The following is a 15,628-nucleotide window of genomic DNA, read 5'->3' as shown; positions in this document are numbered from 1 at the left end:
TTTAAAATGATACTGTATTCTTTTCTGTCCTCTCCTGAATCAAAGTCTCATTTGGATTTTACTTTTCTCTCTCTTTCTCCCTCCTCCTCTCCATTAATCATTGTAAATACATTTGAGGCCTGAGCTGGCAAACTGTCACGAGAATTTGAGCAAGTTAGTAACTAAGGAAAAAACTGTTTGAAAATTTGACTTTTCTACAACTGTACTCCCTGCCAACTATACTTACCTTCACTCCTTGTCACTGAGAAATAAACAACAACAAAAAAAGTAAAAACTGCCACAGGTTCTCCACAGCACAGACAGCTATATGATCTCTCCTGCCAGAGTTCAGAGGACCAGGCAGGGCTTAAGCAGCAGAATGTATGGAATGGCAGTGACAGCAGCACTTAAATTTCAATCAATCGCTCCTTGTTTCAACCTAGAGCAGAACCGCACTTTTAATTAAATGACGTTCTGTGCAACTGAAAGGTGACAAAATTTAACACCAACAGGGAGAAATATTTCTAAATTTCTCTTACAAAAAAAATTAACTTGCAGAACTCCCTGCCACAAGATGTCAGTGAGGCCAAGAGCTTAAGTCAGATAAAATTCTGTGTAATGTAACAGGGGGTGTTCTCATTAGCTGTGTAATTAACTCTTAAAAAAAAAAAAAAAGTGATATTAGCTCACATTCTGCAGGCAGCAAAACAAACACTACATCGCTGCATTAAGAAGAGGCTTCCCTTAACAGGCATGCTAGTTTATGTTAAAACAATTCAGTCTCAGGTTACACGTGCCTTCTTCTGAAACATCTGGAAGGAGCTAACACAAGGAGGACTCCTGCATGGATGTGCCTCACTCAATGCAGCAAAGCAATTCCTGTGTTCAATAGCTCTGCACTTTTGTTCCTTTTATGAAGTCCTTCTAAGGCACTGAGGAATTATTGTACACTTTCAAACATCGAAATAAATTTTAATCTTAATCATCTAGCAGAGTTGTACTCTTTCTGAGTTTCCAAAAACCTCTCCATCTCCAGACTTATCAATCATTCGTACTGTTATTCTACACATTTCTATCTACTAGACACAGAGCAGAAGAACTGCAGTTCTGTGGAAAATTCTGACTGTGGGAAGAAACACAGCTTAAATTATGAATTACAATGAAAAGATGAAGGTCTGAGCCTCCCTGGAAAGGTTTTTTTTTTTTTTTAAAGATTTTCTAACACTGTCAAAAAATTTTGTAATTATTTTAAATAGTTTAGGCAATATAACCGGAATGTTAGTATGCTGTCAGAGTTAAGTTTAGTTTTTGTTTTTAAACTCTTCCTTTCAAAAGGCAAAAGTGACACATTTCCACAAAAACTTTTTGATTCAGACTAAACTGCTTTAAAAATACCCAAACAAACAAGCAAAAAAACAAAACAAAAAATCCCACCGAACACACACAGAGAAAGCTGGTCTGGGGACCAGAGATTTGATTTTTTTCTTCAGTCGAGCTTGTCCACTTCTTTCTAGGGTTAGGATGTAAACTGAATCATACAGTTGAGAAATTGAGAACATTAGCGCTCTGGGGACGTTGTTACCAGTGTGCTAAAGGAAGGGCAGCATCTCATATGGGATCTAGATCATGACAGCTCTACGTATCTAGCCCTAATCCAAGCTACTGGATAAGCAAGCCATATGCTACTGCAAGCAGAAAATTAATCGTCCATTACTGCTAGAACATTTTTGGAAACTGTCACTGTCAAGAGAAGGGAAACGCTTTGGAAAATTTGTATTTTACATCTGTGCTGGTCAATAAGTCTGGCTTCCATTTTTCAGGCCTGAATTCTGTAGAAGTTCAGTTGTGCTCAGACCTTCAGGGAAAATTGTCTGGGGTTATTCATCACTTCCACTGCCAAAAGAACCCCAGAGAAGCTTTAATATTAGCTTTAATAGAAGCTTTTATATTAGCTTTAATGCAACCTTTGAGCATCATGCAAGCAACCGACAGCATCTCCCCATTCTGTTTCATTTACCATTAGTATAGTTGTTCCTTCCTACCTTAATTGACCCGGTGCATGCTGATGGACTAGTGAGGCAACTTGCCCCAAGAACTAGAGTTTGATTGCTGGCATCACTAGTCTGGTTGGGAGCCAAATCTGTAGTTATCTACACATTTATTTACTCCCTACCCATTTGTCAAGAGGTGCAATTTTTTACAGTGGCTGCCACAAAACAGAAGAAAATGTGCTGAACAGGGTGACTAAGCAGCCTCTTTTTCAAGTTCCTAGAGAGTAACCAGTGTGAGGGGACCTGACAAATTTTGAAGCCCACAAAAACTGATGTAAAATAGGAAGCACAAATAAACGCCAAAATCACTGCCTGTTTTATTTAACTGGGGTATGACTAACCAGCACGGAAATCTCTGAAGTGTAACGCTTGCGAGTATACTCAGATGGATGAATTTCCACTGGGAATGCATTGTATAAAGTTTTTATTGCCAGTACCTGAAAAAGGACATTAGATGTTGCCTCCTAATCTTGTCTCCCACATAGCAGCTACAATACCATCTAATTGTAAGGCTCTCTAATCTATGGTGCCAGAATGTAGTGCTTCAACCCCTACCGATATTTGCAATAAACAGCTCATTTACAGCATGCACCTTCACAGACTAATTCTTCCAGAAGCAGCCGTAGTGAGACTATAATTTTGCAGACTAGATGTACTGCAAATCTTAGAGACACATACCATGCTGACTAGAAACTAAAAAAAAATTGTTAATCAGAGCCTTGAAAAAATGAAAATACAATTAAAGAGGCATATAAAGGATCCCCCAAAGTATCATCATCTTCACAGAGGTCTAGGCAGAGTGGGATGGTTCATTATCTACTCCAAACGATCAATAAAAACACCTCTGTAAAAGCAGACTCTCTCAAACCCTACAGCTCAGTACGTACTAACTGCGGTCACTGTTCTCACCAAATTCAAAGCGTTCCCATCATGTGGGAAGGTAGCATTTAATGGAATAGCTAAGGCTGACTGCTCAGCAGCAACCCTAGCACAGGACGTGTCTCCAGGTCAGGGCCCCCAACACTGTCAGTCACCCCGCTGCCTCTGGAAATTCCTCAGTTAGGCAGCAAGAGTCTTCATTTTGTTTATTTATGCATATTAACTTCCCCACGGCAGTGTAAATACTGGCAGCTGCAAAGACAGGTGCAGCGTACCTTGTGCTTGGGCCGATGTTACAGAAGTCAGCTGGACCACAGGCTTTTCGGTCCAGGCCTCTTTAACTCCTCAGCGCTCTTGCAGTGTCCTGGCTGGCACCCCTCATTTATGCTATGCTTTATGCTTTCACTCAACAGAGCGTACTCAAAGTTTTTTGGCTCATATCTACTTCCCTTATTAGCAGTCTAATCCACGATATGAGGCCTTATTTAATCATTGCAGAAACAAATTCATTCTGGACTTCTATCCTCCCTAACATTTACAAATAAAGAACTAATGACTAGCTGAAGGTCAGGCTAAAAATAAAACGAAATCATGCGCATATGCCACCTTACCTCACGCCTTGAAAGCAAGTTTGTTTACTGCTGAACTTAAGTAAGCCAAGCAAGAACTGACTTTGTTAGGCATTAGACAGGCATTTTCTGTAGCAAAAACATAATAAAAGCTTCTAAAGAGCAGAGCATATCCAAACAGATCCATATACTGTGGCCTACTGAGGATCCTCAGTTTCAACTCAGAAGTGTACAGCTGGTTAATGATATTCATAATGCAACACACCTATTTCTAATCATACTGTAGAAAACAAGAGAGGTAACTGGTGAGTCATTCCCCATAGCACTCCTCTGTGAGTATGGTTAATATTTACCTTTGGTTAGCAATTCTTCGCCTGCATCAGATGCATCCACACGAACAAGTAAGTACTGTTGGGCTTGCAGGAGAAGACCTGGGAAGTCTTTTTCAATGGAAGCAAAATGTTCAATTTTATTTTTCACAGATGCCAGCACCTGCCAAAATAACAGTAACAATTACTTTTTCCTCCCTTGAGCCCAATGCAGCCATAGTCTGAACGCTCTAGGCTTTCTGTACCTGCATTAAAAAAGAGTTATGACAAAAGTTATGGTCAGACAGAATTTCCGGTTCTTTGCACAAATATAATTAAAACATCAAGATGAGATGAGAGAGGCTCTCAGATGGGTGAGAGAGTAACAGGGGGAACTGAAAATAGCTACAGAAAAAACACAACAAAAATACTGTTCCAATGCGGAATAGGCATGACTGACGCTTGTGATCAGGTACCTGATAAAGTGACCGTATGCTAGGCTGAAATACCATGTTGGTGTTGAGCAGAAAGGAGCGAAGAAGAGGCTGTGGGTAACTTGCCAGCTGAGTAATAATCCCAATAAGCAGCAAATTCACATGCAAGGAATTCTCCAGCATGTTCTCCAGCTTCGACAGCACTACGCTGATGAACGGTCCTGTAAGAAAGGAAGAACCACCAATGGTTTTCTTTTTCACGGAAGAAAAATCCTAAAATCCAAGAAATAAGCATTTAAAAGGAATTTTGCTCATCACAATCAGCCAAAACCGACCTCCTACATGCTAATTAAAGCCAGCAAGGGAAAAAACAAAATATATCTGAACAGACAAAACGCACAGAGTTAACAGGAGATGTTAAAAACTACCCTGAGCAAAAGCACTTCAGCGAGCTAGCCAATCCGCTTACAGTAATGGCATATTAAACATGCACAAGTATTCTACTTTATATGAGCAAATAAGGATTTAGCCTAATGTGTTATGGCCTATTCCCCTTGAAGTTAATTGGAAGGGTGCCACTAATTTCAATGCAAACAGAATCTGTCCTTTTTACTGTTGTTGCGCCTTAATTCCACAGAAGGCCTGGGCAAAGTAAATTATAGCCAGCTTCCTTGTCTTATCAAAATTGTGCTGTTCTACATAAAACGTGAAAACCCTGCTCTAAACGTAAAAACAAAACCTGTGATAGTTCACATCTCAGCAAAAGGCATTTTTAGCACTGCAAACAGTCACACAAAGCATGGGAGACATAAAAATAGATTTATAAGCAAAATTATTGGTAGATGGAGATGCAGATTTTATCATATAAATGTCACCACTAAATAATAGCTTTAGTTTGTGTATTCATTTTGCAGGACAACCACTGAAATATGGAACCATTTACCATGAAAGTGCATAAACTCTTCGTGCTCAAGCTTAAGATACCTTTGCCAAGCTAAGCATACCGTTAACCAAATAATAATGGATTTCAAGACATATTGCTAGACAGTCGAGCAGGTGAGTTGCTTGAGGCAATCTGTAAAAGTGACCTAATCACAAATAAAACATTAGGATCGGCCCTCGCCCAAAGTCAGTCCCACTACAATATTCTGACTGCATACAAGCTCGGGAAACCCTGCAGAAGAGTCCCTCGGTGGCACAGCTGCCAAATTGCCAACTTTGAACACTGCTGCCCTTGTCCCTGGCAGAAGACAGGTGCTAGGGGCATTTCTAGAGTCGAGAAGGCAGCCAAAATCCGATCGCGTTCCAGCTGCCCCCAGCTAGCAACTGGCCTTTCAGGGCTGGAGCCACCCGGGCGCAATTTAGACTAGCCTAATGCGACTGCTGCAAATTACGGCAGAGGCCGAAGGAAGTCTGTGCCAGCACGACAGCGAGGACCAAATCGCAAGTGTGTGCACTGTCACTTCACCTAACAAAGCATCGCTAAAGGTTGAAGTCTATTTTGTTTTACAATTACTGTGAGTGCAAAACGAGCTCTCCCTTGAGACCTGTCCATCACTGCTAAGAGCGGCACAGCTCCGCTCACAAGGAGAGGCAGGAGTGCAAGCGCAGATGAGGCTTTATGTGGCTCCTACCTTTATGTGCCACAACAACAGTCAAAGTGAAGTCGGTATCACGCTCTGGAGGAATCCCCCCCTGCCTGGGTACCCAACGCAGCAGCCTAGAAAGACGGTGTTGACGTATACAATTTCTCCTATCCCAATGTAACCTCCTGTTTGCCCCTCCAGTATTCACGGAGGGGTTTGCCTAGAGCTCCCAAGGACCACAGTGCAGAGGGGAGCTTTAGAAAGAGGGATGCCCAGAGGAGGAGTTGAGCTAAATCACAGTTTCTCTCTTCCAGGTCAAGCATCAGATCTGAGTAGATAAGGCTGAACCTAGATGTTTGTAACAAACACTGCATGCCACTCCAAGAGATGTTACCAAATTACATAAATAAAACTGTCTCAGTGGTAAGGTGACTTTTTCCAAGACATCATCAAAATAAAAATCCAAGCAACTAAGCAGAGTTGTAAGGAACAGGATAAACAGATTAGAAGTCAAAAAAATTACTCCCTTCCTGTCTATGTATCTCCACGTGCCTATAAAGCACTGATTTATCCAAATAAATAAATAAATACATAGAAAAAAGGAGTTTGATGCACTATATCCCTGTTACTGCACATCACATTCTTCCTTGTTCAGGGGCAAATAGGAACGATTGTGTTTAATGCTTTTAAATTAGACATAGACACCAATGGAACCTGGGCTACATCCACATACCAACATTTTCTTTACAGATCCATGGAGCTGAACAGAGTATCTTTGCACTGCTGAGACCTACGGAGGGCAGACACCTCTATCTGGTTATTTGATTCTGCATCAAGAAGCCCCACCTCAGGACAATATCCCAAAGCAGTGAAAACAACAGAAAATCCTAATTCCATATGTCTGTATATGTAATAAGTCACTCCAATTCACATGTATCCTTCATATTCGAAGGATACTGCAGTCTCACATTTCCAAGGCATTTTATGAACATCTCCTTACTTGCAATCCCTAAGACAGCCATTAAAGAAAAGTGAGGAGCCAAAGAGTCAAGAGTGCTGCGGGGAGCAAACAGCCAGGCTTTGGGTTTTCTATGTTTTTTTGTTTTTAAAGGAACAAATGGAGGAAGGTACTGCATGAAGAATGAAAGAGGCAGGAACAACATTTTTGAGCTACATTTGACAGCAGGTAATAGGAAACAAAAAGGTTTGAATGTGATTAGCTTCTGGTGCAAGGAAATTACCATCACAGCAAAAGTAGCAAATGGATGGGAAACACAGGTTGAGTTTTTCATATAATTAAGAGAGAGTGCCAGGCATGCTGGCCACAGCTGAGCCAGAAAAGACTGCCTTCCCCTGGATAAAAATGATGCCTTCCCCTCCCTTCCTTCCAACTGAACCTCTATAAGTCAGCTTATAGAGGTTTTGCTCTGCGTGAGAAAATTTGGATACATTCTTTATTATTTGCATTACTGTGCGCTAATTAAAGATCAGGAGCTTGCGGTGCCAGGAGCTGCACAAACGCAGATCAAAAATACATCTCTGACCTCCCAGAACCACTCTGCTTCTTGAATGGTTTACACAGTCCAGAGACCAAACTTTAACTGGTGTCTGGCACCAGACAGCAAAGTGTGCCAAGAGCGAGGGCAGCCCTGACACTGGAACAACAGGATGCCAGGACAATGGCTTGCAGACAGGCATGCCCAGAAACGGCACCAGTGCTGCCACCTCGTGCTTAAACGTGAAATAGCAGAGAAAAAAAATGGCAACATGATACCCTATCTGCAGCATCAGAGGTAGAAGCCACCACAAATATTCATGAGGTAACCTGGCTGGAACAATTACTCCGTTCCCCTTTCAATAGGGGACTTTTCCTCTAGAATGACGGAGGTCTGGCATACAAGCAACATAATCCTATCTCAAGATTTTAAACAATTACAAAAGAAAAAGTGGCCAAAAAAGAACTGAGCAGCCACCATTTGCTCTCACTACACCGAATGCTCTGCTTTTATATTCCATCTCTTTCATTCGCCTTGGGCTAGCCTCAGCTACATGGGCTATGTCCTGTTTAGTGCTAGGACTGTTCCTTGTTCTATACATTTATGACTCACGCTGCCCAGTGGGATCTCTTTTGGCCACCTTTAATCGCCAGTCCTTGATATTTGCTATGTATGCAACTAACAGGACACTCCACCTGTAAATGGAGTACTCTGGCTCCTGGCAGCATGCCTGGGAAAGCAATCCTCCTTTGGTCCGAAGGAAGATGACATGCTTTCTGCAGAAGGGGTGTCTGCTGAGAAATTCTCAAAGTCCTCCTCCTCTTCTGCTGGAGACACAGGGCCAGGAGTGCCCAACTTCTGTTCCTCCAAGCTCGCACTGCTTGGATCCAGTTCCTTAATAATTCTGTCATAGTGTGCAATGAAATCCTCACCATCTGTGCTCAACAGTCTTATGTTTAAGTTACGATCTGCCTCCTGAGGAGCAGGTTTCAGCTCCAAGTCTAGCTGTGGAACAACCTCAGTCATTTTCTGGTTTGCCTGTTCTTTTGTTATACCTTGAGTCAAGCCTGAATTTCTCTTACTGTGTTCATCCAAGTCCATTTCCAGCTGGCTGTTTGCAAGAGGCCCATTGTTAACAGTCTGGCTTTTGACTTGATGTTCTCTGGCTACGTTTAAAGCTTTCTTCTCAGAGTTGTCATCATCTTGAGCATCCTTCTGGGCACACAATCTGTAAACCATGACATCGTCCTGAAAGTCCGATTCCTCTATGTAAGATCCCTTGATGAGCATGATTGCATTTTTCTTCATCTCTTGAATGTGTTTTGGCGGCTCTGCAGGTAGCTGCATTTCTGTGCTTCCCTGCTCGTCATATGGATGGGGTGAGCTCACATCAGAACCAGCAGAAATCCCTGTGTCATAGCTATCATCCCATTCTAGCTCCAGCTGCATCTTCTCACTGAACGGAGTTATCTGAGAGGAGCTACACACACTAGCTGTCCTTTGCTGGAGGTGAAACATGGGGTGTTCCACATCTTTATCGTTCTCCTCAGCAAGTGTTTGGATAAAAGTGTCTGGATCAGGATTTTCTCCATCATAAAAGGCAGACCAAACCTTGCAGTCTTTCAGACACTGAAGGATGGCTTCTTGAGCTTCCCACAAGTACTGCAGGTAGCTGATGTCCACAGCTCTTCCATATTCCACAACACAGGTGGATTCAGAAGTACCTCTGCAAGAATCTGAAAGTGAATAAGAAAATTATTCATACCATGAAACAATAAAGCAACTCAAAAGTTCTCTAGCAAAGCAGTCACTAAGATATGGCAAGTGAAGTCTTTAGCCTCAAATATCCAGTAAGGCAGGAAGATCAAAAGCATAGAGACTGAGAAATTTACTCATAAATGCACGTGACTTTTTCTTACTGCGAAATCAGCACTGTAACTCAGGATTTCTGAGAAACCAGCCCACACTCAATCCTTAAGACAATAGTGACCTGTGAAGCAGCAAGAGTCACAATCATGTGTCTGTATGTTGTTTCCATGAACGCGTATTCAACTCGGAAAGCTGTAAAATACAGTTTCAATAGACCTGGACACAAGGAAGGAATTAAATAAGCTTTGCAGTCCAGCCTAATTGCCCAGTTCATTGCTGCTCACTACATTCCCCTCCCTTCTGCCCCCCTAAATCAGCTGCTACCAAACCAAACTCAGTTTGTGACCTGGTGTTTACCTGAGCACCAAATACCTTGAGTTTGTGCTGCCTTTGTCCAGAGGATATAGGCCTTTTCTTGGCTTTCAAGAGTCAAGGTGATGCCAGTGGGGCAGCAGACTGGTGTCAGAGCAAGCAGTTTAGCAGCAGATACCGAGTAACAGTCTCTTTCTTTCACAGCCCATCGCTGACTCAACATCATGTGGTTACATGGGATCAGATACCTGAAACAGCAGAGCCTGGCATTACTCCATAGTCCTGTCACGTTTGAGAAAGCAACAACATACAAAATTCTTTTCCTACCTTCCATCCCTCTCTAAATTAAAAGATAATATCTCAACAGTGATCCAAATTCTAAACCTCTCAAGAACACAAAATCCTGACTCCTTATAGTGCAAGACTAAGGTTTGATGAGGAACTGCCAAGTAGAGTAGATAGATTAGCTGTGTCAGAATGGGGAAATAAACAGTCCTTTGCAGGTCGGAGCAAACCTGCTGTAAGAAGAGGTGGGAGAAGAATAGGATGTACATATGTCAGTGGCTAGCAGAGCCGTTTGGTCCAAATATGAATGAGTTATGTCCCCAAAACCTTATTTTAATTGTTTTTCTTCAAAATCCTGAGTCAATTTACACATGCCAGGCAAGCAGCCATCAAAAGGGAGGAAGAGCCATCAATGTGTTTTACTGCAGTAGATCAAGACTGAGCTCTGGGGCAGAGGAAGGAATGGCTATGGGGAGAACGAGGAACAGAAGCAGCACGTTTTCATGTTTAACTTTCTTAAAGCACTTTTGTTTAACATTTTTAGAGCACTTTATTAAGAGCCTGAGTGTTAACTAGGCTGATGTTTTGCCATTTAAAACACAAACAAATTATAAAAGATTCCCTAAATAAACAAACAGAAGACTAAATACAGCACCCAGCTCTGTTAGCAGGAAAGCCCTACCACACTCGAGTTCACAGAGGTCCTAACAACATTCTCAGGCCCAACAGCCAGAGCTATAGCGAACCTCACTTTAATGCGTATGGGTAGAGGGCAGACAGATACCTGAAACATCCACACGTTCTACAGTGTTAAAAGTCTGATTTAGTTACACTACTGCATCTAAATAAATAGCCAATTCTAACCTTATACACCCATGAAAAATATAATTGAGTATTCTTAAGCAACCCAGAGAACAAGCAGTTAAAACTAAAAATAAACAACGTATTTAGTATATTACAATACTAATCTATGTGCAGTAGTTCAAGAATCTGTAATATTCCTGAGTGAGAGAGGAATCAAAGAACTTGAAAAAAACAACAAAAAAGGTAGAAGCTGTGAACAAGTATATTGCTCTGTATCACAGTGTGTAATGCATGAGAGAAAACAGGCAGGAGAAGAATTATACATTTAGAACCAGGGAATACGCAGTTCAGAGGTGATAAATATATTCTTGGCTTGTCTTCTCTCACGTTTATACAAATAAATCACAGAAAAAAATCTGTTGTGCCTGAAGATCACAGGTTGTAAATCACACCTCAGGTGTGGTGTACTTTTGTCAGAACCTTAAATACTCTTATCTCTCTAGTTGCTTGGATTTGTTCTCTCTTGGAGAATTCTCGTCTAGCCCTACATCCATAAGTGTATTGGAGACAATATGTCTCAGAATTCAGATAGAAAAAGGAAAAAGGAGTTTGAGCTTTACCTTAAAACTAGCTGTAACATCACGTCTTCACAATGTAAGCCAATGAGTGTTCTGAACAATGCCAAAGAGACCACACACAGCTGGAAAATGATAAACACAGTCAGTTTTTGATCTGGAAATTGTACCTTTCCAATCTTCCCTGCATTCTGCATTACAGAATGGCTCAGCCAGAACATAATGCTTTATAAGACATTGCAAGTATGCTATTTCATTTTGTCAGCATCCCTATGGGATTTTATTAAGCTGTCTAGAGCTACACACATACCAAGATATATTTCAGCAAAATACACGCAATTCAGAAATTTCCCTAAAAAAGCTCTTTAAAAAGATATTCTTTACAAAAGTATTAACATTAACTTGTATAGAACTGAAAGCAGTAATTTACCAGCCTTTAATATTTTTCAAATATTTTTTTTCTAATTTAGTAATTTAGTTTAATTCAGTATGAAGTGAACCCTGTAACTTGGAAGATAAAAGTATTACTTTCTACTTCTGCTATGTAATTTGAATAAGCTAAAGGTCTCTTCTGAAAGGAAATTTACAAGCCACATCAAGTTTCTGTTGTTTTAGGTGTAAGAAATGGTTAGTGCTCTGCACACTAAGAAGTTGAGTGCTCCTGTACCTCAGTATTTCCATACCTATATCTTTGTTTGCTGACAGAGGTCAAGACTAAACAATTCTTTTTTATCAGAATTACTCCATATGGAACCGTGCTCCCAATCCCACTTTACCCAGTCAACCTGGCATTACAGGTCACTTCAACAGCTGGGAAGCACGGCAAGGCATGAAGCTCCTTTCTCTGAGACAAGGAGAAAGGGAAAAAAAATAGCATTTCTCACTGGAATTGCACGCTTGCCTTTTTGGCAAAGGTCTGATCAAAACATACCCACAGTCAGATATTTCAGCAGTCACAAACTTAACAGAGACAAAAATTGCATGCCATCCTGTGACAGGCATCTAACTTTTACCCAAGCTTTAGGACAGACTAGAAACTCAGAATTCTACAGGCTTTTTTGGTCACTAACTAGACATACAATTCTTTCAAAGCTATTGTACAGTACATTTCTAGCTGCTGGACACTTGCTAAACCGAAGAGATGTGTCCAACATGATAGAGGTATAAGGTCTAATTTCCAGTTGGTTGTCAGGGACCGCAGCACCATCGCTTTCCCTGCGCTTTCCCTGCCTCTTAGTCCACACTTCCTTGAGCACAGTCTCCCGTCTGTTGCTTTTTCCTGGAAACAACATCTCACAGCTGGCTTAGACTCCAGGACCAGGCTGACTCTTCTGAGAATTACTTATCATAAGATGTCCCCTTCCCAGAGTTTCAACTCGACGTTTAAATCTTGCCTCTTCTGGCATGTATACCAGCAGAAGGAAAATCGTGTAATCAACATAGGGCCTCTGAAATAACTGCACTTTCCAGTAGCTAACAAAAGAAACAGATGAAAACAAAATAAAGAGAAAGCTCTGGATATTTTCCTGCCTCTTTTTTTCAGTCATTCAGTGTTCTTTGGAATGCCATCAGAATCAAGTCTAGCCTCCTTCCCAGACATGGCTTCTCTTCTAAATCACGGAACCTCTCCTCTTTTCTGCAATCACTTTCCTTACTCCTGTTATTAAAATGCCCTGCAACATGCAACAGCATGTCGCTACGTTCCTCTCTCCAACCCACGTTTTCTCTAAAACGTCTACTTAAAGACCCTTTGTTTCACCATTCCAGTCTGTCAGACTTCAGTGATTCATCTCCCATACAGGATGATCAGCTGCTCATGGTGACCAAGAGAAGCGCTCCAGTTTCATGCAAATATATACACATACATATATTTTCCCTTACTTGCTAAGTATCTCTTTGGAACAGTTTAAATAGCAAAGTTTAAATGAAGCTCACTTGATAGCCTATGAGAAGCAAAAGTTTTTTTGATCACCTTCTCTGGGTGTCAGTTCAATAAAGAAAACACAGGAGAAAAACATGAGAAAGTGAATAAGCCCCATATTCAAAAAGCCAGCTGGGACCTGGAGAAGGGCATAGGTAGTAAAGCGGAGCCCACCGGCTGGACAGGCAAGAGCGAGGAGAACCAGGGGAGTAGTCACTGGCTGGCCTGCTAAGAGGCAAAGCAGAGCTCAAACTTACTGCCCTGCCACCACTCCTACGAGGAGCCAGCAGGAGGAGGCTAGTTAGTCCAAGACCTCATGTCCACAATAATAGATGGTTTAAGTAAAAGGAGAAGGAAGGAAGAAATAACCAGAAATGGAGTTCTTCATAGGAACGTGAGGGCGGAGTTGAAGAAACATAACACAAGCTTTTGGAAGAAGTCAGATCCCTCACGGAGAGGTATGTTTTATCCAGAGGACATGGGAGGAAGTAGGAATTCTCATTTCCTCTGTGAAATTTACTGAGCGCGCCAAGTCTAACTGTTCTTCATACTGTGAGAGTTCAAAAGACTGCTAGAAATAATCAAAATTACTTTCCTAAATGTTCTTGTATTTAGGGAGTTGCAATTGCGTTTGCAACACAGTTGGAAAGAAAAACGAGAACACAGGATTCATCTGAAGAAATAAATCTAGTCTATTTTTGTTTCATAAACAGAAAAGAACTCTGTATCAGATAAAGAAGCCGGTGTTTTTATAAGTGCTTTTGGCCACCTGTCTGTACATAAATTTAATCTTGTGAATTATTAATAAACATTTTCAGCAGTTAAAACGTTTGCAGCTTTTGTGCTATGGAAACACACAGAAGGCTGCAGTTCTGGATTTTGCATTTGGCCAAGCTACGCTGCACAAAATTCATTTAGTATCACAGAACCATTTTGGATGAGATCCTGAGTTGCTCAGGGCTGGAGAATTCTTTACAATTCCCATTTCCTTTGCCTATGGAACAGAAATTACGATTAGCAGAGACAATAGCATTTGCACTTTTTGTCAACAGAAACTGTTTTGAGTTTTCAGAGTTAATCCATCTTAGAGATGCAGTAACAGCAGCATGTATTCATAACTGCATGCACTCACACTTCTGAACAAATTTCAGACCAAGCTACTGTGCCTAATACACAATTTTAATGCACATGCTGGTATTCTGGCTTCTCCTGTACTTGCACTAAAACAATATTCTATTTCATCCCTGAAGCTGTGCATCACACAGGATTCAGCCAAGAGTGCCAGCCAAGAAAGGGCTCAGAAAGGTAGGCCAGTGCAGCGAGCATTTGCTTTCTCTGCCAGAAGATCATCCTGTTAGCAAAGGTAACTAGCATCTCCATCAGCTAGCTCTCCAGCTACTGTGGTGCACTGTCCATATGCCAAGGGTGGGCTCACTGAAATAAACCTCAATTATGCAGGGCAGCAAGGCAAAGAAAGGGAAGCAGGGATCTGATCACTTGAGCAAGGAAGTGCCTTCTCTTAATCAAGCAAGGAAGCAGTTACCACCACAGTTAAGCAAACATGCTGTAACAATACATACTTGATTCCTGAGAAGTATCTTGGCAATACTGCAGTTCCCAACTTGAGCAATTTGGAGAAATTCTCATAGAGCTCCCATCATCTCCCACAAAGATTATTTAAAAACGTTGTTGCTTGGGAAAGTTCCAAAGACTAAAAATGCTCCTCACGCCATGAGTATATTTATAAATCCTAGCGATGAGTTATCTATGGCAGCACTAATGTAGCAACATCCAGAATAAAAACGCTTCCAAGTTTACCTTTAGTTTTCTAACAGAATACAGATTCCCAGAAGCCCCCATCTCCCTCTATCCCATTTGGCTGTATGCATAAAATCACGCCACGCGTTCATCAACTTCTCCATAGAAAGGTAGCTACATGCCAGCAAACTAAAAACAAACAAAAAACCCCCTAGACTCCTAGTTAAAAGATCCCCATTGATTATAGGGAATCTCCCATTTAAGTAGTTAACATACATCCATGCTGGTACTGGAACTGCTTCCCTGCTGCTTGCCTTACCCGAAATGGCGTGTTGATTCGGCTTGTAAGTGTATCTAGGATGTGCACATTCTCATGTCGGTGCAGCAAAATAAAACGGAGGAAAATCTTGAGGAGAGCTGGCTCTGAAACACTACGCAAGAAGAGATCCAGATATGCAGTAGTAGTCATCACTTCTTCCACAGTCACCTACAAACCAAAACAAGATAAATGCAAAACTACTGCACACAAAATATCCCTCTGTCTTCTGTAACTATATGAATAGCCACTGCCCACCTACCTACTCTCCATAACACTGCCGTAAAAATATTTTGAGTTCTTTGTTTTTAAATCTACAAAGTAGCATGCCTTTGACTTACTCATCAGGTCAGTGATTTTCAGCATTGTGAACCTGTTCATCTCTGCCTTGCTTCCCCCCCAAAAATCCCCCAAACTAGCACCCCAAATCTCATACATGCTGAAATGCAAAGAGCCAAATCATGCTAAAAACTCCCCACCATCTTT

General features: G+C 41.3%; 1 protein-coding gene across 5 annotated transcripts in view; it reads right to left on the bottom strand.

Moving 5' to 3' along the window:
• Window positions 1–15,628, bottom strand: part of FHIP1A (FHF complex subunit HOOK interacting protein 1A) — a 99,800-nt gene that overhangs the window by 10,361 nt on the left and 73,811 nt on the right. For 4 of the 5 annotated variants that reach the window (XM_068942280.1, XM_068942281.1, XM_068942282.1 and 1 more), the window contains 6 exons: window positions 15,146–15,313; window positions 11,193–11,272; window positions 9,529–9,731; window positions 7,998–9,038; window positions 4,263–4,441; window positions 3,832–3,970 (listed from right to left, as the gene is read on the bottom strand). In XM_068942280.1, the coding sequence (XP_068798381.1) occupies window positions 3,832–3,970; window positions 4,263–4,441; window positions 7,998–9,038; window positions 9,529–9,731; window positions 11,193–11,272; window positions 15,146–15,313 (1,810 nt within the window). The remainder of the gene's footprint in view (window positions 1–3,831; window positions 3,971–4,262; window positions 4,442–7,997; window positions 9,039–9,528; window positions 9,732–11,192; window positions 11,273–15,145; window positions 15,314–15,628) is intronic. The other variant, XM_068942285.1, reaches the window with a different exon arrangement.

This window comes from Struthio camelus, chromosome 4 (assembly GCF_040807025.1).
Source record: "Struthio camelus isolate bStrCam1 chromosome 4, bStrCam1.hap1, whole genome shotgun sequence".
In the NCBI taxonomy this organism is placed as follows: domain Eukaryota; kingdom Metazoa; phylum Chordata; class Aves; order Struthioniformes; family Struthionidae; genus Struthio; species Struthio camelus.
Note: the sequence above shows the minus strand (reverse complement) of the source record. Positions and strands in the feature narration are given on the sequence as shown.